General features: G+C 49.9%; 2 protein-coding genes across 6 annotated transcripts in view; one reads left to right on the top strand and one right to left on the bottom strand.

Annotated features, from left to right (window-relative positions):
- CXXC1 (CXXC finger protein 1) overlaps nt 1-6,672 on the bottom strand; it is a 459,484-nt gene extending 452,812 nt beyond the window's left edge. Inside the window, exon 1 of the mRNA XM_050767745.1 lies at nt 6,669-6,672. The gene's annotated coding sequence lies outside the window, so the exon portion shown is untranslated. The remainder of the gene's footprint in view (nt 1-6,668) is intronic.
- Nucleotides 1-23,513, top strand: part of MAPK4 (mitogen-activated protein kinase 4) — a 177,871-nt gene extending 154,358 nt beyond the window's left edge. For all 5 annotated transcript variants that reach the window (XM_050767748.1, XM_050767750.1, XM_050767749.1 and 2 more), the window contains 4 exons: nt 9,046-9,190; nt 13,646-13,807; nt 17,648-17,861; nt 20,866-23,513. In XM_050767748.1, the coding sequence (XP_050623705.1) occupies nt 9,046-9,190; nt 13,646-13,807; nt 17,648-17,861; nt 20,866-21,562 (1,218 nt within the window). In that variant the 3' untranslated portion in view covers nt 21,563-23,513. The remainder of the gene's footprint in view (nt 1-9,045; nt 9,191-13,645; nt 13,808-17,647; nt 17,862-20,865) is intronic.
- Nucleotides 23,514-23,841: the final 328 nt, after the last annotated feature.

Here is a 23,841-nt window from a genome sequence, read left to right as displayed (position 1 = left end):
AATGCCCCACACAGGAGAACTTGTAGCCCCTCCAGCAGCAGAAGCAGATAAGGAAACTGAGGCAGAAGCAGCCCAACCAAATCATCCCTTCACCCACCTCTCTACCCAGCCCAGCCACTGGTCCTGGTGAGGATGGTAGTAATGGATCTGCCAGTCCTGGTACATCACTGAACAAACAGAACATGTTATCCTGTCTTTGAACTGTAACAGGATTCAGAGTTCATGATTTGGACCCCATGAGGATAATGTTCAAAGCTTTTATCAGATGGTGAGCTCTAGTTGAATTAGAAGACAACCACATTTCACCAAAGTGCTTTTTAAAAAGAAGCCCAACTCCATTGCTCCCACTTTCCTGCTGTTTAAAAGTAAGGAGAAGTACATTACGCTAAGTGAAATAAGCTAGATGCGAAAGGACAAAGCCTGTATGATTCTGCTTCTGTGAGGTCCCTAGAGCCATCACACCCATACAGATAGAAAGTAGCATGGTGGTTGCCAGAGGCAGGGGCAAGAACGATGGGGAGTCATTGTTTAAGGGAGACAGACTTTCAGTTTTGCAAGATGAAAAGAGTTCTTGGCCGGGTACAGTGGCTCATGCCTGTCATCCCAGCACTTTGGGAGGCTGAGGAGGCAAACGGATCACTTGAGCTCAGGAGTTCAAGAGCAGCCTCAGCAAAATGGCAAAACCCCATCTCTACAAAAAATACAAAAATTAGCAAGGCATGGTAGCGTGCACCTGTAGTCCCAATCACTCTCGGGGGTTAAAGCCCAAGGATCACTTGCGCTTGTGAGTCTCACTGGGAGACTGCAGTGAGTCATGATCATGCCACTGCACTCCAGGCTGGGCAAGAGAGTGAACCTCTGTCGCAAAAAAAAGAAAAAAGAAAAAAGTTCTGGAGATGGCGAGGGTTGTACAGAATCGTGAATGTGCTTAATGCCACTGAACTGTATGCTTAACAGTTAAAATGGTGAACTTTATGGTATGTGTATTTTATCACAATTAAATTTTTTATGGCAATTTTATTATAATTTTTTAAAGTAAAAGGAAGTGACCACACAGGGCCTGGAGTGTCCAACAAGGGCCTGCAGGCCTATGGGAATTTATATGAGCTTTTGGTTGATTTCCATGGAAACCTGGGAAGAGATGGTGAATTTCAGGATCTGTCCAGGATCCCCCAGAGGGTGGAGTGGGGAAGGGGCAGCCCTGAAAGGGGATCAGCAGATTCACATTTAGGGCATCTTAGAAGTTTGTGAAAATTCGGTGCAGCTGATGTAGCCGTACTATTTCTTCACCCACATCTACTTTAGCTGCATAATAGAACGTGCCAGATGAGTTACCAGTGATTGAGATGTGAGCCAGGCTTTGTGATGTGTTCCCTCCCTCAATTTGAGAGAGTCCCTGCTGCATGCTTTCCTGGAAATGAGTTTAATGGAATGAATTTGCTGTTTGGCTGTGGTATTATTCCTCTTTAAAAATGTTTCTCACGTGCCTCATATGTACGTTGGCACAAATAAGAATTATGCCTTCAGAGGGAGATGACTACAGAAGAGAGGCTGTGTATGTCTGCTTCAGTGGGACCTCTGGGAGGATATTGTTCTTCTAAATGATCTTTTGATGAGTGTAACTCAAAGAATTAACCCCTAGGTCAGTCTGCTGCTCGGTTTGAGAAATCTGCCTGGCCTGTAAGTAAAGCAAATCATAATTTCTTAGGGCAGGCCAGTATCATAAAGACCCTCTAGGGACTTCCTGGTCCAAGTGTGGTCATCTGAACTGCAACGTCAGCATCACCTTGTTTAGACTGAGAAATGGAATCTGCGCTTTACCAATCAAGGTCCTCAAGGCATCTGAGAACACCCCAAAGTTTGAGAAGCCAAGCGTTAGGGCCTCCACCAGGAAGATGGTTTTGGCACATCTCTCCACGAGACTGTCTGCTCTGTGCTTGGACCCTCTGCTTGTCTAGATAGCCCAGGCCCCCACGGACAACCCTGGCAGCCTTGGAGGTCTCTCTTATATGCGAGGCAGTGGAGCCCTCTATTCAGATCAAAGGAGCTACATCTGCACAGCCTGGGGTTGAATTCCAGCTGTGCCGCTTATAGCCTGTGTGAGTATGGACAGGCTGCTTACCCTCTCTGTGCCTCAGTTTCCTCCCTGTAAAAATAACTATGATGACAGTCCCTACCTCATGGGATTGCTGTGAGGATGAAATGAGTGAATCCATATAAAGCAGACAAAACAGTCTGAGGAGCTCAATAAATGTTAGCTGGTATTATCATGTCGCATAGATTTCTGTCTCACACATTGGCTCTCAGCTGTCCCTAGAGCCTCAGAGAACAAGCTTAGCTCCTCTTCTACATGACAGCCTTGCAAATGTCTACAGGCAGCTCTCACGCCCACCCCTTCCATGTCCTCCAGACTAAAATTGCCCAGTTCTCGTGCGACAGGCCTTTGATTTCCACTGCTCCTCCACCAGGAGGGCTCCTGGGAACCCAGTCCCCTGAAAGAATCACAGTCTCCCTGCCACAGCCTCGCTTTTCCCCTAAGCTAAGTTTTTCCTCTTCCAAGGAAGTGCAGTGCCAGGGGCCTTCCTGAGGCCTTCCTGAGTCCATTAATCCCCTGCTCTCCAGACTGCCCCGGGAATTGGGGGGAAGCTTGATAGGGGTGGAGAGGGAGCACAGAGCCTGCAGCTTCCTTGCTCCACCAGTGCCCCCCTGCTAGGAAGACTTGCAGAGACCCCACTACAGGCACAGGCCTGCCCAGGCTAATTAGAAAAGCAAAGACACACGTGGCCCTTCTGCAACCTATGCTGAAACAGCTTCCGCACTAGGAGGGGGCATTCGCCTCCCCTGGGGAGCTCATTCAAGATGGAGATTGGAGGACTCCAAGTCGGCAGCTCCAAGTGGTCTGCACATTCACAGGCACTTCTCTTGAAGTACTTGTGAATTCACAAGCATGTCATTGGCGATGGGGGAAGGCCTGGCAGTATGAAAGTGATGAGTGCAGGAGCCAGACACCCCTGACCACTTCCCAGTTACAGTACCTTGAACCAGTCGTTTTACTACTCTGTGAAGGGCCTGCATCAAATTCATGTAAAATACTAACACAGTGCTGGGCACAGGGTAAGTCCCACAGAAATGCTGACCATGATTACTTCCTGGTCCTTGCATTTTTTTCATATTAACATTTCATCTCTCTAACCATGTGAAATGCTCTTTAAAGACAAGGGATGAGCTTAATCGTTTTCCCATCCTTCACACAGGGACATACACGTTAGGCTCCCAGGACACGTTGCAGAAACTTCTGGTTGGGGAGGCAATGCTGTCAGAAACTCTCATCATCCTGGCCTGGAAACAGGGGCAGCCCTAAACATTGCTTCAGCATGAAAGGAAAAGTGACCCTTCCTACCCTGTCCTCGCCCCCCAGAGCTAAAGTTGACTGGGGTTTTATTCTTGGAGAATGTTGTCTCGTTTAAATTCACCATACCAGGCCAGGCGCGGTGGCTCACGACTGTAATCCCAGCACTTTGGAAGACAGGTGGGAGGATCCCTGAGCTCAGGAGTTCGATACCAGCCTGGTCAACATGGCAAAACACTGTCTCTACAAAAAAATACAAAAATTAGCCAAGTATGGTGGCGTGTGCCTGTAGTCTCAGCTACTTGGGAGGCTGAGGTGGGAGGATCGCTTGAACCTGGGAGGCAGAGGTTGCAGAGAGCCGAGATGGCACCACTGCACTCCGCTGGGCAAAAGAGTGAGACCCTATCTCAAATAAGTAAATAAATAGGCCGGGCACGGTGGCTCACGCCTGTAATCCCAGCACTTTGGGAGGCCGAGGCGGGCAGATCACGAGGTCAGGAGATTGAGACCATCCTGGCTAACACAGTGAAACCCCACATCTACTAAAAATACAAAAAAAAGTTAGCCAGGTGTGGTGGTGGGCACCTGTAGTCCCAGCTACTCGGGAGGCTGAGGCAGTAGAATGGCATGAACCTGGGAGGCAGAGCTTGCAGTGAGCTGAGATCACACCACTGCACTCCAGCCTGGGTGACAGAGCAAGACTCTGTCTCTAAATAAATAAATTAATTAATTCATCATACCCGTGAGGGATTAGTAGGCACATTACCATTAAAGGGTGTAGTAGAAAGTTTATTGGATTGCGCCTTCTCCCCCAACCTTCCAACTCCCACACGCAAGAGATCAGGCAGTGGGGGCACAGCAAGGGCAGGCACAGAAGACTTGGCTCCAGATCAGAACTAGTGCCCACCCAGGACGGGCTCGCTGGAGCAGCTCAGAGTGCCTACCCTTCTGGAGTGACTTTGATCCAGGCTGTTCTAAATTCCCCCGCCAGCAGCTGGGATGGAGGGCTGCTTCCCTGTCCCCTCTGCAAAGAGAATGCTCAGAGCTTTAATTATACCTTCTCTCTAGATCCTTCGGGGGCCCCTAATTATGCTCTTCCCAGGGCAGCTGCTGCTACATTATTTCCCAAACACCTTTGAAGCTTTCAAAGTCAAAGCCTCCCATGGGCTGTACGTGACTCTAAAGGGACAGCAAAATGGGTTGATGGGAGCAATAGCTGATGAAGGCCCCAAGGCCCCTTAAAAGGGTCTAGAAAGGAAACCATGTTCATCTGCCTCCCAGTGGGAACAAGGTGGTAGGAGGAAAGAGATGACTAGGAAGGGGCCACTCCTGTCTTGTTCTTGTGCTCTGAGTGGTGGTCACAGAGAACTGTGGGAGTGTGCACTTCATGTCTTCTCAGAGCAGTGATGTCGCAAAGCCTCACACCAGAGGCTGGCCCCAGCTGGCCTGCAACAACCGCATGCAGACGCACCCACTTGCGCACCGAGTGTGCCTGCTGCCCTGCCCACTCCCTCCTTGGCCACCCTGTGCATGGGCATGCCCTGCCTGGGGAGACCAGGTCTGATCACAGACACATGTTCCTCTCCACATCCAAATGGAGCCGAAATTATCCTCAGCCCGCAGGCTTGGGCAGAAGGTGATTTGAAGATTTTTTTGGAGCCAATATACTTATTGATTTATGAGCTCTTTTAATAAAATTGGGTCTCTACTTCTGGGTACTCTTTAAAGATTTTTTTTTTTTTTTTAGAAAATTATCCCTAATTTCACCCCATCCACTTGACTGAAACTCCTCTCTTGAATTCGGATCACCAGTACCATGTTGTGGGCCCCAGAGCCTCTCCCATTCGGATACCCAGGGCTCAGTTCAGCTGACAGCAGGACCCTGGTCCGCTGTTTCTTCCCCCAGACCCGACAATGGAGCTTCCCATATATTCCAATCTCCCCTTCCTGGGACTTCTCTTGCACCAGCTTGGCAGAAGACACTGCGCCTTCCCGAATTCTTCTCAGCCCTGTGGCTTCTGAAACATATCAACAAATCCCCTTTAAGGGTCGGGTGCAGTGGCTCATGCCTGTAATGCCAGCACTTCGAAAGGCCGAGGTGGGCAGACCGTGTGAGCTCAGGAGTTTGAGACCAGCTTGGGCAACATGACGAAACCCCATCTCTACAAAACATACAAAAATTAACTGGGTGTGTTGGTGTGCACCTGTGGTCCCAGCTCCTTGGGAGGCTGAGATGGGAGGATCCCTTGAGCCTGGGAGGAAGAGGCTGTAGTGAGTCACTGTTGCGCCACTGCATGCCAGCCTGGGCGACAACACGAGAACCTGTCTCAAAGAAAACAAAAACAAACAAAAAATCCTTTTTAAGTTTTTTTAAAGACTGTGAAGAACAAGTAACCACAGGAGGATAGCTAGTAGTTAAAAATTCAGTAGGTTCTCACAAAGAGATGCCATCTCACACCAGTTAGAATGGCGATCATTAAAAAGTCAGGAAACAACGGGTGCTGGAGAGGATGTGGAGAAATAGGAACACTTTTACACTGTTGGTGGGACTGTAAACTAGTTCAACATTGTGGAAGACAGTGTGGCGATTCCTCAAGGATCTAGAACTAGAAATACCATTTGACCCAGCCATTCCATTACTGGGCATATACCCAAAGGATTATAAATCATGCTGCTATAAAGACACAGGCACATGTATTTATTGTGGCACTATTCACAATAGCAAAGACTTGGAACCAACCCATATGTCCATCAATGATAGACTGGATTAAGAAAATGTGGCACATATATATACACCATGGAATACTATGCAGCCATAAAAAAGAATGAGTTCGTGTAGGGATGTGGATGAAGCTGGAAACCATCATTCTCAGCAAACTATCACAAGGACAGAAAACCAAACACCGCATGTTCTCACTCATAGGTGGGAATTGAACAATGAGATCACCTGGATGCAGAAAGGGGAACATCACACACCGGGGCCTGTTGTGGGGTGGGGGGAGGGGGGAGGGATAGCATTAGGAGATATACCTCATGTAAATGACGAGTTAATGGGTGCAGCACACCAACATGGCACATGTATACATATGTAACAAACCTGCACATTGTGCACATGTACCCTAGAACTTAAAATATAATAATAATAATAAAATCAGCAGGTTCTTCTTTTTCATTTAAAAAAAAAAAAAAAAAAAAAAAAGCACTGGAGAGCGACTTTCTTAGCTCCTGTCATGACCTGGTCCGTAATTCTGGCCCAAGGGCAGCCTTACTCATGTCAACGTCTTTCTTTTACTTTCAGGGCAAGTGTTTGAGAAGAAAGCCCCCTGTCCTCATTTTTCTTTAGCCCTAGACTCTGAGGAGAGGCAGATGTCAATTCCAGACCATTCTGTTTCATAAAAGACTGTGCATTTACATATCAGAGAAAACTCCCCTGAAGCTACCTCCCCACTGGGTACTCTTGCTTTAGTCTTTCCTTGACAGTCTCACCCTCTGAATGAAAATAAAACCAGACTATTCTTTTAGAACCCACCCACCCAGAAATGAACTTCTACAGATAGTATTTGGCTTGTTCCTGTAACTTTTAGAATTGAACTTAAATTCCTAACAGTCTACTGTACACACACCATGGATGAGTCTCAGATGCATTGTGCTAAGTGAAGGAATTCAGACTCAAAAGGCTACATACTGTCATTCCATTTATATAGAAGGTAAAACTAGAGAGACAGAAAAGAGCAGTTGCTAGGGGCTGGGACTAGGGGTGACCAGAAGAGGGCATAAGGGAATTGTTTGAGATGATGGAATTGTTACTACGTATCTTGATTGTGATGGTGGTGACATGACTCTATGCTTTTGTCAAAACTAATAGAACTTGTGAATTTTACCCTATGTAAATTATACCTCAATAAACTTGCCTTTTAAAGCAATTAAACTCTTATAAAAATTACATGGGCCAATCCTTTTTTGGAACAAGATAAGGCATAAGTGACTATCAACTTACGTAAACTCCATACCCACCTTGGAAAGTGGAACCTGGACCACGTTGTAGTCAAGTGTATAAAAGAAGAGGATCAGTGGACCCTGCAGAAGGTGCCTAAATTTGGGAGGAGGTTCAGACCATATGAGATGTTCCTTTTTCATTCATTCATTCAACAGTTCAGCAGTGTTTATTGAACACTTCTTAGGAAGCATGGGGCTGGGCAATGCACAGTAGCTGTAGTCCTTGGAGGGGTGGGGATGCAGAGAAGTAAAGAAACAGCAACAAAACAAGGAAGCTTCTGAGAGGAAGCCGGCCTGAGCATGTCAGCCGGTAGCACGATGAGTACGAGGATATCCCTCATGGAAGGTACACAGGCAAATGCTCAAAGGACAGAAGAAGAGGGCACATCCTACAAATTCTAAGGAGTTCGTTTTGGTGAGACTATTGAGGCCAGGGCATGGGACGCTCTAGTTATTTCCGGCTGAAGGGTGTCTTCTGCTTTTCCTCTTTCCTTCTACCAGTTTGAGGCTCTACTCGGAGGAAATATGTGCCACAGAGGGGAGGAAACTGCTGTCCTTATTCAGGGCTTTCCACAGGTTTTAGACATTTAATAAATCTTTGCTGAACAAATGAAAGGATTTCAGATTAATGGGTCAAAAACTCCTGGGTTCTAGGCTTCTTAACTTTTCATCTGCTTTAACCTGAGACTGTGATGTGATGCTTCCGCATCAGTAGAAAGGAAAGTGCAGATGCTAAACTGTGAACTAAAAGACCATCCCTGGAATCTCCCATTGGATCTCCTTGGTCCTAACTGTCATGCCTTAACCCCCAATGGATCTATACATTTTTTTTTCTTACTTTAGAAAGACTGTACTAGGGAATTCAAATGGACATTGCCCAGATGTCACTCTTGGCCCAGTTTTCTGAATTATGTAGAAAACAATTTCTAAATTCCCTGGGTATATTTTCCTAAATCATATATGGGTATATGTCCTCACTATATACCGTAAGAAGGGAGTACATCTCAGACTACGAATCACTGAGCCGTGGGCAAAATCAGCTAGAACATTTATCCCCGCAAAAGACACTAGGTTGAACTCCCAGAATCTCATGGACCAATAAAAGCTGTGTCCACTCTGTTGTTCAGGGCTGATTCCACATAGCATTTTCCTGCATCCATTATGAAGGTGACCTTATCTGTTCTCAGCCAGGAGCCTCGTGCCTGGCTTTGTGGCAGCATTAATTCTAATCTTCAGTGTCAAAGCAACCAGCTTGAGTTCAAGCATATGGCTACTTCTGAGATTCATCTGCTGGATAAAGAAAATGCCAGTGTCTCATGGTTACTCTGTTGCTGGCAGGAATAAACTTGAGCAGGGCTCCTGTTTACCCATCTTCTTACTAAACGAGGGCAGAGTTACATCAAGTTGGGGTGGGAAATCATTTCTTCTAAAATATTGATAACCTGAATTCCTTTCTACAAGGGAGAACCCTCAGCTCTCATAAGATTCTCTCACCAAAGCATCTGAACCCCACAAACCAGGCCCAGTCCCTCTAACCAGACCTCTGTTCACTTATGCTCCTTCAAGATCAATGGGAAAGGAGCAAGAATGAAAGGGACCCTGAAAGAGGTCTGTTTCATGGGAGGGGAAACTGGAAGAGGCGTGGGAGGAAGGGTATCCAAAAATGACTGATCAGTGGGACCGGAAATTTTGTCTTTCAGGGTTATCTGTCAGAGGGGTTGGTAACAAAATGGTACCGCTCCCCACGACTGCTCCTCTCCCCCAATAACTACACCAAAGCCATCGACATGTGGGCCGCCGGCTGCATCCTGGCTGAGATGCTTACGGGGAGAATGCTCTTTGCTGGTGAGTTGCTAACTATGCCACCTTCCTTCTCATCTGGTGTCGTTCCATAGAAAGGGGAACTGAGGGCTAAACACTTGCAATCACAAAACATGCTCATCTTTTGCTGAAATTACTTCTGTGGCTTTTATGACACTATTCGGAGGCACCCTATTATATTGTCGGGCAAAAATACTGGAGAGGCTAATAATAGCCTTTTGAGCACAGAAGTTTTTGCAATCAAATAACTACTTTGCTATGACCTAAATGCTTGTGTTCCCCTAACATTCACATGTTGAAATCCTAACCCCCAAGGTGATACTATTAGGAGGTGGAGCCTTTGGAAGGTGATTAGGTCATGAGGATGGAGCCCTCATGAATGGGATTAGTGCCCTTGTAAAAGAGGCCCGAGGGAGCTTGTTTGCCCCTTCCACTGTGTAAGGACACACTGAGACGGCATCATCTGTGAGGAATGGGCCTCTCACCAGAAACCGAATCTGCCAGCTCCTTAATCTTGAATTTTCCAGCCTCTATAACTGTGAGAAATAAATGTTGTTTATATGCCACCTAGTCTATGGTACTTTGTTATGGCAGCCTGAATGGACTTAGACACACTTCTATTCAAACATCTTGAGACTGATGGCTGCAAACACATCCACCCTACATTTTTAGCCCCTTCCTCCTCCCTCCCTGCCACTGTTTCCTGTCCTTTGGCCACACCAAGTGACCCACTGTTTTCCTAATCTTTTTTTTGTTCACCTTGGCACAAAGACCCCCTTCTCTGCTTAGAAAACTCCTATTGAACCTTCAAAACCCAGCTTATGTCTTGTCCTCCATGATGTCTCTCCTAACTCTCCAGGGCATGAGTCATCCTTCTTGGTGCTCCCATTGCACTTCATACTCATTCTCACTCTCTCCCTCTTTGCTTGGAGGAGCACTTGTTCTCTTCACTCTCTCTCTTCCATTCTCTCCTCACTGCAGTGTGGCTTACTCCCCCTCCATCTGTCTGAAGCTGTTCCCACCCAGACTGCCCTGTTCTTAATCCAGGGAATGCATTTCAGCCTCATCCTGTAGCAGTAGTCAGTGACGATCATCACCTCCTTCTTGAAACCCTCTGCTCCCTGGGTCTCCTCCTCCCTTGCTGGCAAGTCCCCCTCAGTTGCTTCTCACCTGCCATGAGTTCTACTTCCTCTGTACTGTGTCCCTCAACCCTTCCCAAGTTTCCACCCTCAGCCCTAAATGCTGCTGTCACTTACTCAAAGAATTTTCATCCACCCCCCGTTTCAGGATGGGAAAATGAGCTCAGAGAAGAAGTGGCTAACAGTGGCCTTTCTAAGGGAACACTGGCAGGACTTTAAGACTAAGCCATGTCTGAATAGCTAAGAAAGTCTTTATTTTGTTTTGTTTTTGTTTTGAGACAGAGTCTCGTGCTGTCTCCCAGGCTGGAGTGCAAAGGCATGATCTTGCACCTGTAATCCCAGCTACTTGGGAGGCTGAGGCAGGGGAACTGCTTGAACCAGGAAGGTGGAGGTTCCATTGAGCCGAGATCATGCCACTGCTCTCCAGCCTGGGCGGCAAAACGAGATTCCGTCTCAGAACAAAACAAACAAACAAAAAAAAGAAAATGAAAAAGGTAAAATAAAAACAATGGCAGGAAAGTCAGATGAAGCTGAAGTTAGGGCTTATGTCCAAGCATTTAGGCCCTGAGTACAAATGTTTTCATTTGCCCCCTGGACTCTCAGGAGCCCCTACAGTTTTCCCTCTGGTGGATTTTGTGCTTTGGGTGGATCCTTGACCACGTGCTGGAGATACAGACTAAGCAAGACATAGTCTCTGTCCTCAAAAGTCTGATGGTTCAGTGGGGGACACAAAAGAGCAAAAACGAAAAAAACAATACACAGTGAACCCATCTGTGCCCAGGGTGAACCATCCTGCTATCTTATTGTTCCAGCTGAAATTGCACAGACCTCCCAGTTCCATATTTTCCAGCCAATTCAAGGCAGGGGAGAAAGGGGGAACAGGTGGGAGGGAGGTCTCGCCCTGGACTCTGACTCAAAGATTCTTCCCACTCCAGCCATAGCCCCTAAACCCTGGATGGCTCAATATCCCTGGCCGTGTAACCACAATCTGGGTCACAGGTGCCTGGCTGCCTCCATTCTCCTGGCCTTGAGCCCTCAGCTCACAGGGCTCTGCTCCAGCTGCCCTTCCATCAGGCTGACAACCTTCAGGCCAGACGGAGAAGAGCTGGGCTTCTCCGTGCCACAGCAGGCAGGTGACTCACTGAGAGCCCAGACGAGGCTGTATAATCCACAGTCTACTGGCTTCTCATCTTCAGGCTCACTGTCTGTGGTCATGAGATGGTTGCAGTCACTTTCAGGTTCTCACGCAGAAGCGTCCAATGAAGAAAGGTAGGGAGGGGTCAGCCAGGGCAGCAAGACAGCTCTCCTCACATTTCTCTCTTACCAGGGAGGAACATCTTCCCCAGAAGTCCTTCCAGGAGATTCCTGTCCCTGTTTGATTGAATCACATGGCCTCCCCTTGTTGCAAGAGAGGCAGGGAAGGCAATAGCTGGTGTGACATGGAAAGGACTTTCTTTCAGTAGGAAAGGGACATCAACCATAGTATCCTCCTCCATGCTTCACACCTTCTCCCATTTTCAGTGGTGGCTTAGTAGACTCAGTGTTAAGACGCCTCCCCCAAGTGACATCTGTCACAAAGAATCACTCAGGGATGACTAGGACATAAATCTCCAAGGTGGAATTATTTCATCAGCTTCTCTCAAAGTTGCTTTTCCCCACACCTAGAAGCAAAGGAAGTCAAGAGCTATTAAACATCTGCTAGAAGCCAAGTATTTCCCCAGGAGCCTTCATCTACCAACGCACTCGACTCCTTATAATACTCATTCCAAGTATAAATAATCATCCTCATTCCACAAGGGGTGGATAGGGAGAATGTGGGGAAGCTAGGTCTGCCTCCAGGGCTGTCTGCCACCAAAGCTCCTGCTTTCTGCCCCAGGCCATGGATTGCCAGGGAGGCCCCACTGACTGCCTCTCATATGACACCATTGATCTCAGGCAGGAGCAGACAAGTGAAAGAGGCTCATTCTCTGCCCTCCCCCACCCCCATGGTTGAAGAAGCTACTCCAAGCAGAAGGTTGTGTATTACTAGTTTGTGTGTCACACAGGAGAGGGGTCAGGGGCTTGGGAGCAAGGTCCCACTACCTCTGTCTGCGGCTTGATCACATTGACCTCATGGTCCACTGGTGAGTGGTGTGGAGTACACATTTGGAGACAGGACCCGACAGGGGGCTTCCAGAGCCCTGAACCGACCCAATGAGTCCACTGCAGGGAGAGGCCAAAAGGACCTCTTCAGGAGAGAGCTTGAGGCTGCAGGCACTTCCTCAGTCAGTATTCACATGTGCTTAGTGCCATACAGGGAACTGTGGGGTGACCTGGGACAGTCCTCATCCTAGGCCACCAACATCTGGAAGACTGGAATCCCATGGGAATTCATGGCAAGGGGAGGGCCCTCTGTGCAGCTGGATGGGCAGGGGCGACCTCTTGAGGAAGGAGAGGTATGGCTGAGGTTTTAACCTAGCAGAGTTAAGTGGAAAGGCAACTCAATCAAAAAAGAGAAAATGGAAGTAACAGAAGAACAGCGTGGAGGTCAGAGGAGGACAGCAAGGAGACCCATCTGTCCAATGCCAGAAATGCCATACTGTGGCCAGTGGTTGCCTGGGTGTGGGAGATGAGTTGAGTTTCTGAGACAAAGACTGAAGCTTCTCATGAATGAGAACTATGCCTCACCCATTCCCAGCATCCAGCATGATGCCTGGCCTGGAGAAGGTGCTCAATAAATAACTATTTATGGAATAAGTGAATAAATGAATGCTTGAGTCCATCCTGTCCCACCAAAGTTCCCTTGAAAACCTGGCATAGCCTGTCTTCCTTCTCCCAAGGAGCACAGAGGCCATGTGCTCAAGACACATCCCAAACCCGATTTGTTATTCCTGATTTGTTTTTCTCTTGAGAGTTTCCTAGATGGAATCTCTTAATTGGAAACCAAAAGTTATGGCTCATTCCTAGCCTTAAAATTGTTTCCTTCCCCATCCTAGTAAAGATTGTGCAGAGAGGCCTATGGGCAGTTGCTTGGAAGACCTTGAGCCAGGCTGTTCACATTCTTCAGTGCTGACTTACATCCAGCTGGTCTGTATGAGAATAGAATGCTAGGGGCATAGATGGGGACTTGCAGACCACCAGATTCAATCCCTTCTTTCTACTTTTAACAAAGCCAAGCCCCAGAGATGTCAGCCACCTGCCCACAGTTGTGCAGCAAATGAAGACCAGAACCCCGGTCCCAACCCGGTGCTGCCCCACTGCCCTGTGTTGTTCCTCCCAGAACACCTGGCACTGCTTTCGGGCTGCTGCACACCACAGCCCCTTGGGCAGCACACTTAACCATCTGGCATTCCCTCCCCAGGGGCCCATGAGCTGGAGCAGATGCAGCTCATCCTGGAGACCATCCCTGTAATCCGGGAGGAAGACAAGGACGAGCTGCTCAGGGTGATGCCTTCCTTCGTCAGCAGCACCTGGGAGGTGAAGAGGCCTCTGCGCAAACTGCTCCCTGAAGTGAACAGCGAAGGTACCTGAGCCTGGCAACCAGGACAAGTGTCCCGGGAGGATGAGCTCGGCTCCACCTTGTGGGGTAGGGGGCAGGCAGGTCTCCTTCCAAAAGGGCAAAGCATGGTCCTTGGAAATAAAAGTCAAGGCTCCCCTGCCAGTGGGCCTTTGCCCTAACTACTTCCAAGCTGTGGATGCTGGGCCTCAGGAGTCCATTGGGTAGTCATGAGTGTTCTACCCTTGTTTCTGCTTCCTTTTGCTTCTCGTCTTCCTTGCTTGCCTTCCTCCCTCTCTTTCCTTCATCCTCCCTTATGTTTTTGTCCTGGAAGGCATGGTGTGATGCAAAGAACAGGTGCTTCCTCAGCCTGAGGGCAAGACCTGGGTCCCATTCCACCAGTGATGAGCTGTGTGGCCTCAGACAAGGCCCTTCGGTCCTCAGGCTCACTCCCTCTGCTGTATATTCAAGGCCCAGCAGGCCTGGGAAGAGGCAAAAGGCTCTAGCTGGCTCTAGCTCTCAGAGGCTCAGGAGACTCAGTCTAGGTGACAGCATCCCTCAGCAACCAAAATGTCCATCTCGTGACAGGTGCAGAACAAGGGAGACAGGCCTCAAGACCACACTGGGGGCATTCAGTTCTGCGCTCCATTTATTACAGGACAGAAATAGACCAAAGGTGATAAATCTGGTGACAAAAACTCAGGTGCGGCACAGGTGAAAGGCGGGCTCTGGATGAAGTAGGATTGAGGGGCCCAGTGTCCTGCCCACCTGCCTCTCAGTCTCCAGACATGCTCCCGAGAACCCTTCCAGAACCCCTGCGACTCTGAGCAGCTGTTTGGAATCCACTGGGCCAGAGGAAAGTGACAAGATTGTACAGAAGCTTCATTATCTAAGAAATGCCTTAAAAACATCTGGGGTGGGTGAGCCTAGGGAGGAGTTTCCGAGGGGCAGCGGCTTAGGAGTTAAGGTGAAGCTTGTACGGTAGCAGGTAACACTGAAATCTCCGTGGTTTAACGCACTTACGGTTTATTCATTGTTTACCTCACATCCAGGCAGAGTTGGGAATGTGGATGGGCAGGGGAGGATGAGTGGCTGTGCCCGGGACCCAGGCCATCAAGTCTGCCATCTTCAGCAGGTGGCTTTCAAGGTCACCTTGGGCATTCCCTTCCAGCCAAAGCCAGGGGAAGAGAGAGCAGAGACTCTTGCAGGAGGTTTTTCTGGGTCAGGCCTGGAAGTGGGGTAGACACAGCACTTCCACCCCCATTCCATCAGCCCCAGGCACACAGTCATCTCTCACTGCAGGAAGGGCCGGGAAAGGCAGGCCAGCAGGGTGCCAGGATGAGGGTGTCACATGGGACATGACTGCTGCCTTGAAACAGGAGAAGGGAAATCATGGGACAGAGAGGACATGCTGCTTTGGGGGAACCACTGAAGGCAGAGGTAGGCCCCAGGGTACAAGTTAAAGCAGGGAGATTTAAGTTTGATAAAAGGAAGAATTTTCTGGGCCAGGTGTGGTGGCTTACACCTGTAATTCCAGCACTTTGGGAGGCTGAGGCAGGTGGATCTCTTGAGCCCAGGAGTTTCAGGCCAGCCTGGGTAACATAGGGAGACCCCGTCTCCACCAAAAATACAACAAATTAGCTGGGCATGGTGGCACATGCCTATAGTCTCAGCTTCTTGGAAGCCTGAGGCAGGAGGATCACCTGAACCTGGAAAGTTGAGGCTGCAGTGAGTCATATTTGCGTTACTGCACTTCAACCCTTCAACCTGGGCAGCAGGAGTGAGACCCTGTCTCCAAAAAAAAAAAAAAAAAAGAATTCCCTAGTGTTTGGGCTTCCCAGAAGTATCTGGGCACCTGCAGGAGGACCTCCAGCAGATTTTCATCCATGATGGAGTCTGTGGAACAGCTCTGGGGTTGGTACTTGACTTTTTTTCTTTTGTAACAGGGTCTCGCTTGTCACACAGGCTGGACTGCAGTGGTACAATCATGGCTCACTACAACCTCAGCCTCGAGGGCTCAAGTGATCCTCTCACCTCAGTCTCCTGAGTAGCTGGGACCACAGGCGTGTGCCACTTTGGCTGGCTAACAAATAATTTTTTTTTTGTAGAGACAACCCACTACTGGCCCACCTTGCCAACTACTACTTGTCTTGCTAGAAACAAGTCCAGGGTGATCTCAGACTCCTAGGCTCAAGCAATCCTCCTTCCTTGGCCTCCCAAAGTCCTGGGATTACGGATGTGAGCCACTGCCCCAGTGGTGGTACTCATCTCTTTTAAAGATGATACTGCCTGCACCTCAATCTTTAGAGCTTTAATTTTCTCATTTCCTTGTCAAAAGGTCAAGTCATAGCTGGGGCCAAAAAAAGGGCCAGAGGCCCAAAGAGACAAAGACCTGCCCAGACTTGAAGCTGGGCCCCGCACTAGACTGCCCGATTCTTCCAGTCCTAGGAATTTGTGAGGCAGATCCTCTTTTAAGTTTGCAACTTCAGACCCAGAAACACACTGAGCATCAGACTATTGAGGGTGATCAGAGTTATTGCTGCTTAACTAATTTGGGGATCTAGAGTTACACGGCAGCACTGCGTCCTCCTGGGAGGCCAGTGACCTTCTGAATCCATCGATTTCCTGAATCACTGATGAATTTTCTTGCAAAGAGATCCAGGGCTGGTGTGAGGGGCAGGTTAGTGGTGCAGGCTGAGGCCCACCAGGGAGCCCTCGGAGGATGGGCAGCCTGGGCCTTGAGCTCAACTCCATTTCTCCCTCTCCATGTGGGCTGCAACATGAGGAGCCAAATCATGATTTAAGCAGACCTCCAGAGATGCCAATGCTGAGAAGGAATCCAAACTTCTAGGCTAGACCTTGCCCTGAGATAACCCGGGGCAGAGTTCCAAGAGCAGAGCTCCCAGGGTACCCAGCCCTGCTCAAGGGAAGGGGCCACGAGTGCCTGTGTGCAGAGCTGCTATCTGCTGAATCTTGGTATACATTCATGCTGGTTAGCAGCCTCTCATACAAGGCTTCTGAATGTCCCTTCCCTTCCCCAGGTTCCCACTGCCCAGAACTCCCCCTTGATCCAGCCATGAAAGGACTACTGCTTGGCAGAGCAGGGGAATTCAGCCTGGTTGTTCAGTATCTGTAATATCTATCCATCCATCAAGGCTGTCTGCCTTTGTTGAACTTTCAGGGGCAGCATATGGTAGGAAGAGCTCTGGATTCGGACCCAGGAGCTCTGGGCTGTGGAGACCCTGTCCCACCCCTTGACCACCGCATTCACCTTTCTCAGTAAGGCTTTTTACTGCTGCACCTGGCACTCCTGTCTCAGGGCTTCCTCAGGAGCAGGCTCCTCCATCCCATGCCAGCAGCCCCTTAAAAGCCATGACAAAGGGAAGTTGGTGTATAAATATCCCAGCTTCCCTGCCCCACAAGGGGAACCACCTCTGAGTGTGGCCCACACCATCTCTGGAGGATCCCAGGTGCCCACAGGAGTAACCTGTCATGAGTGTGCCTTCTTCTGGTTCCCCCTCACTCCCCCACCTGTGCTTGCTGGGATCCCCCACCACATAAACTACCTACAACCCCAAGCCTTGTCTCTGGTTCTGTCTCTGGAGAAACCCAGGCTGAGGCTGGACCTTGAGCAAGTCACTTGATTCTCTGAGTCTGTTTAATTCATTTGCAAAATCTAGAAGGCAGCATCTGCTTTATCTTTGTCACTGGATTGTGGCAAGGGTCTTGAGAAAGAAAATGGCTAAAAACCTTTTAACAAATGCAGAAGCACAGACACCAGCACAGAATGTCACCATGCTGAGGAACCTCCTTCTGAGCTCGACAAGGGCAACAAATGACTTTCATGTCCGGCTTTGCTCCCTGCAGCCATCGACTTTCTGGAGAAGATCCTGACCTTTAACCCCATGGATCGCCTAACAGCTGAGATGGGGCTGCAGCACCCCTACATGAGCCCATACTCGTGCCCTGAGGATGAGCCCACCTCGCAACACCCCTTCCGCATTGAGGATGAGATCGATGACATCGTGCTGATGGCCGCTAACCAGAGCCAGCTGTCCAACTGGGACACGTGCAGTTCCAGGTGCTCACAGCCCTGGGTTCCAGAGCCCACATTTCCCTGTCCTCCCATTTCTATTTTGCCTCATCCTCCATGACCTTTCCCTCTGTCTCCCAAGTTGCATAGCTCATTGGGCTACTTCTCCAGCTTAGCTTCCTGCCTTTCTCTTGTCCCCAGACACTGCTGGTAAATGACCAGTGTGAGCTGCATGTGTGGGTCAGGGGCTTTCCTTTGTGCAACATCCCCAGCTTCCCTCACCACCCTGAGTCTACTGAACAGGGGGTTCAATACAGTGCTCCCCAAGGATTTAGTGAGCACCATGGTAGGAGCTCACTTCTAGCAGTCTGGGAACTTGCCCTTGAAAACTAAACTGCAACAATGCAAGTCAAAAAAACAAAGCAGAGATTACCATTGCAAAACGCTTTCTCATGTTTCACGTCGGTAACTCTTGAAAGTGCCATTAAAGACCAGGTGTGGTGGCTCACACCTGTAATCCCAGCATTTTAGGAGGCCAAGGCAGGAGGATCGCTTAAGGCCAGGAGTTCCAGACCAGTCTGGGAAACAAAGTCAGACCCCATCTCTACAATTTTTTTAAATTAGCCAGGTATGGGGGCACACGGCTGTAGTCCCAGACACTGGGAAGGCTGAGGCTGGGGAATCCCTTGAGCCCAGAAGTTTGAGGTTGCAAAGTGAGACCCTGTCAAAAAAAATGCCACTGACGGGGGCTGCATTATTATTGCTCACTGACACACAAGGAAACTACAGCTCCTAGGTTAAGAGACTGGCATCGTGTCATGCCCCTGATGAGCCTCTCTGCAATCTGCAGCCATGTCAGATGCTGCTAAGCAGTTACAGGACCATTTCCTGCTAAACTGGGCTTGGCTACAGAATCCTCAACAAGTGTCCCTGGAAGCCACTACCAATGAATCAGCGCTGGGTAGAAGATGTATTTTTAAACAATTTCTGCCTAGGCACGTAATGATCTCTTAGATCTTTTCCTGTTCTGACGTTCTTAGATCAGGCAACTAAACATTTGGGTGTCACCATCTGCTAATTCTGGGAGGGAGTGCTGGTAGCTGCTCAGTTTAGAAACAGCAGTCGAGGGCTCAAGCAGCTAGGACTTTGAGGGGGCCTAACTGGGAGTCCCACTGCCGTGGGAATGTGACAGCTAGTTACATAAGTGACAGATGAGCAATTTCTCCTTTTGAGTCATTTGACAGATGACGGGTTTCTGATTAAGGAGGCACCGAGGGAGGGCCAGGGCAACGCTGCTATTTTTGGACAGGTTTGCTGGCTTGTTGTTGTCAATTGTTGTTTTCAAGCACTGCCAACAAAGAGAGATTAATGAAGACTCACTCTGTCTTCTGCCACCCCTGGGGCAGGCCTGCCCTTGACTGTGGTTCCTGGGGCCCCTTCCCCTTCCTCCGGAGAGCCTTGGGACAAAGAGCATTGGCTCAGTGAGAGTCATCCTATACCTTCTGCAACTGTGGCGTAGGGTTTTGCCAGAAAAAACTGTCACATGATTTGTTGCTGCCTGTTCACACTGACCACCCCTAAACCTGGTGCACCTGTGCTCCCGACCTTTCCCATCACACCTGCCTGAGGGAAGAGGATGACAAAGGATCTTGCTGCTGTGGGCAAGCTACTTACCCTCTTGGAATGCTATTTTCCCAGCTGTAAAGTGGGGGTGATAACACAAAGTCCACAGGGTTACTATGAAGACTACAGACAATGTATGTTTGGCACTTGGAATAGAGCAGCCAAGGGTCAGGGTCTTCACACTCTTACTCCTGGAAATCTCTGCCCAAGGCCACTCAATCGAGGAGGCAGGGTTCAGCTCGAGGAGCGATTCCTGCCCTAGCAGCGTCACTGGGAGGTGGGCAGTGCTGAGGCCTTCCTATGCCTCTCCATTCACACTCTGTGGGCTGCAGCTGCCAGGTCTAGCCCCACACAGCCGAACCTCCCTGTCCTTGGTCTATCTGTTGGGCCTGCTCAGGGAGTAGCTGGCTGCAGGCTGATGTTCTCTGTGCTCCCTGCCTGCCCCACAACCCCAGGGTTCTACGCAGAGCACCTGCACAAGGAAGGGAGGGCTCCGCTGTAGCTGGTGGCCCGCCTGTCTGCCCATCTGCCCTTCATTTGCTCTTGGCTAGCTGACTTCACTCTCCATGGCTGCAGGGCAGTCGAACAGGGCAGAATGCCAAAGATCTTCAGCTTCTCCGGAGGGTGTCTGTAACCTTTCTGTAGGTCCCACCTACCCTGCATCAATGCAAGGTGCTATGGAGCCCCCAACCAGATCCACCAGGGCAGGGGTTCTCAGCCCTGGCTGTACCTTAGAATCACCCGGGGGGTCTTCAAAACATGCTGATGCAGGGTCCTACCCTAGACCTACTCAATCAGAATTGGCGCAGGGAAGCAGTGAGGCAGGCATGCTATTTTATTTTTAATTCCCCTATGTGACTCTAATCTGATCCAGGGTTGAGACGCACTCACTGGAGCCTTGCTCCTCAAAATGTGGGTCCAAGGCCCAGCAGCATCAGAGCAGCTGGGAGCTTGTTAGAATCTCAGGCCCCATCTCAGATTTACAGAATCAAAATCTGCATTTTAGCAAGACCCGCAGGTGATTCGTGCATCCATCAGCATTTGAGAAGCATTACACAGGTGGATCCGCTGGAAAGTTCCATGAGGACAGGGACATTTGTTTTGTTCACTGCTGTATTCAGTAATATCTAGAACAGTGAGTGCTTGGCGCACAGTAGGTGCGCGGGAAATATCTGCAGGGTTTTGAATGCGTACAAAAGAACACAAGAGTTAAGCCGAACAACCTATGCCCCCAGCTGAGCCCTCAAGGCTCGCCATTACCTGTCCCATCACCCTCCCACCTTGAGGGATGGGGGTCGGAGGCAGGGGGGATCGGGAAGGAATGGAAGGCAGGTGTGTGAGTGGCAAACAGGGATTAGAGGGCTTGGCTCCCTCCCGGAAGCCACCCGGCTCGGGCGTCCAATCACCGCCTCCGTTTGTACCCTTGCAGGTACCCTGTGAGCCTGTCGTCGGACCTGGAGTGGCGGCCAGACCGGTGCCAGGACGCCAGCGAGGTGCAGCGCGACCCGCGCGCGGGTTCGGCGCCGCTGGCAGAGGACGTGCAGGTGGACCCGCGCAAGGAATCGCACAGCAGCTCCGAGCGCTTCCTAGAGCAGTCACACTCTTCCATGGAGCGCGCCTTCGAGGCAGACTACGGGCGCTCCTGCGACTACAAGGTGGGGTCGCCGTCCTACCTGGACAAGCTGCTGTGGCGCGACAACAAGCCGCACCACTACTCGGAGCCCAAGCTCATCCTGGACCTATCGCACTGGAAACAGGCGGCCGGCGCGCCCCCCACGGCCACGGGGTCGACGGACACCGGGGCGCGCGAGGACGAGCCGGCCAGCCTCTTTCTGGAGATCGCGCAGTGGGTCAAGAGCACACAGGGCGGCCCCGAGCACGCCAGCCCGCCCGCCGACGACCCCGAACACCGCCTGTCTGCCTCGCCCCCCGGCCGCCCGGCCCCGGTGGACGGTGGCGCCAGCCCCCAGTTCGACCTGGACGTGTTCATCTCCCGCGCCCTGAAGCTCTGCACCAAGCCGGAGGACCTACCGGACAATAAACTGGGCGACCTCAATGGTGCGTGTATCCCCGAGCACCCTGGCGACCTCGTGCAGACCGAGGCCTTCTCCAAAGAAAGGTGGTGAGGGCGGAGGGGCCGCTCCAGTCCCCGCAGAGCAGGAGGCCCCCAGAGAAAGCTGGGGCTGGCAGCCCTTCCTGCCCCTCTCTGCTGCCTTGGGGTTAGCAGGACGCGTGAAGGATCCGAGGAGCGAGAGGAATGTCCATTTCTTAAACTGCCTTAATAACTAGCCTTTAACCTCTAGGAGCGGGTTTGAACAGGACCCTGGCTTGGGGGTTGATCACTTTCCCAGCAAAGGGGAGACCACGTGTGGTGCACAGGGAAGAAATAGCCTTAGACAGCAGTCTGCGGGCCCCACCTGGGTGACAGGATGCAGAGAAATCTTGCAGAGGTAGCTCCGAAACCACCTGGCCCAACTAGCCTCAACTGACAGCTGAGGAAAGGCAATTAGGCCCAGAGACCAAGAGATACTTCTTAAGATCACAGGCTTAGTGTGAGGACCAGCTTTAAATCCCAGTCTCCTGGCCCCCAGGCCAGGGTCTGTCCATTATAGAATGTCTTCCTCTGTTGGGGTCGTTCTGGCTTTTTGCTTAGAAACTTGAGCTGAGATGTTTCTTCCCTGTCCATTACCATTCGATGTTCTTTTATTCAGAGCAATGTTTCTCGTATTCTGAAACTGGAAACTGAACCAGTTTGTTTCTCCGAGTCACCAAGCATACTTTCCTGGCTCCCCAAGTACTTAAATGTTTTCATCTGTCGCACCCCTGTATTTGCCTCACCCCTGCACGGTCTGAAATCTTCCTTTCAGGTCAGAACAGTCTGGGGTCTGTGGGTAAAATCAGCCCTTCTCCCAGGCCTGTGCACACCCCCTCAGCACTCCCTATGCACTTTCCTGACACACGCAAAGACAGCCCTCGTTCCCCCGTGGGCGTCCTACCCCAGTGAGGTTGAAGGCAGCAATTCCAAGAATCCCTCCAACCTCCCTGCCAGCACTCCCCCTTCACCCCACACCCCGCGCCCCCCCCCCCACCCCCCAACAGCTCCTCTCCAGACCTACCTCGGGACTAATGTTCTCTACACAAACTGCTCATTTGGAGGACAGCAGTGAGGTTCTGCCATAGAGAAAATGTGTTAGGAGAGAAGGTTTCACATGGAACCCACCATCCCTCATCGATACTTTCCTGAGTTTGATCATCCATGTAGCCTTGACAAAGAGCAGACCCTACAGAAATGTGTTGGAGAGCACGTGACCTTGGGGGCAAGGAATCCAGGAAGGTATGAAAGGAGGGCTGTCAACAGCAAGGGCTCTTAGGGGTCAGGCACCAGCATGGAGACCTCACGACAAAGGAAGGGACTCAAAGTAGCAATGCCCCTCATAGTGTAGGCTAAAGTGAGTTTGGTGAATGCAAACCTGTGTGCTCACACACATAGCATGGGGTAATGGTGTGTAGACACAGGCCCTCTGCAGAAGCATGGGGTGGGGACACTGACAGCCCCTATCTGGTCCCCAGAAACACTGCCACTGGTGTTCAGCTCCTTCTCTTCCCCCAACACTCCCAAAGATACCCACAGGAAGTCCAGCCAGTCTGTAGGTAGAGGATTCCCCCAGTCTTGGTCTTGGGCTGCATTCATCCTCACATCACAGCACCTTAAAGCTAATCAGCGAACTATACTTTGTACATGGAAACCTGCAACACATTAGAAACTTATATTTAAAAACAATTACTCACACTGACCAATTTTTAAATGGAGAATATGTAAATAGGAAGTGTTTGGGTTTTGTTATTTTTTGTTTTTTCTTTAAGAAAAAAATGTACACCACTCCTCATGTGCCATTTTGTCCTCAGAGGGCGGCTTTACTTTTTTGGTAAAGGAACAAGCTGCTGGCCTTGACCAGGAGTTCATATATAACTGTTATTACAGAGGTATTGTTATAACTACTCATGTTTTTAAAAAATCTATTAAACATTATTAAACTTGATCAGGTCAGGCCAAATAAAGTTTTATTGGAACACAGATTTGTTTATTTATTATTCATTTATGTACTATCTGATCCTGTCTTTGAGAGTGCTAAGAGCTAGCTGGCTTCTGCCTGCGCCCATGAAGGCCACTGTATTTGGGGGTGAGGGAAGGACTGGGGAGGGGAGAATCTACAGAAACTGGTAATCAGGAGGTGATTCCAGAATCACCTGGTGAGGCCTGGTGTCCATATTGTGAATTTCAAACTATATCTTGGAGCTAACTCCAAACCTTCTGTCCGGTGCTGGTTCTCTCCTCTAGTCACGAAAGTTGCAAACATCATGAGATTGGGGGGAACCAACCACCTAAAAATTCCCACCCGCGCTA

The sequence above is a fragment of the Macaca thibetana genome, chromosome 18, assembly GCF_024542745.1.
Source record: "Macaca thibetana thibetana isolate TM-01 chromosome 18, ASM2454274v1, whole genome shotgun sequence".
NCBI lineage: Eukaryota > Metazoa > Chordata > Mammalia > Primates > Cercopithecidae > Macaca > Macaca thibetana.
This window is presented reverse-complemented; position numbering and strand designations above follow the sequence as displayed.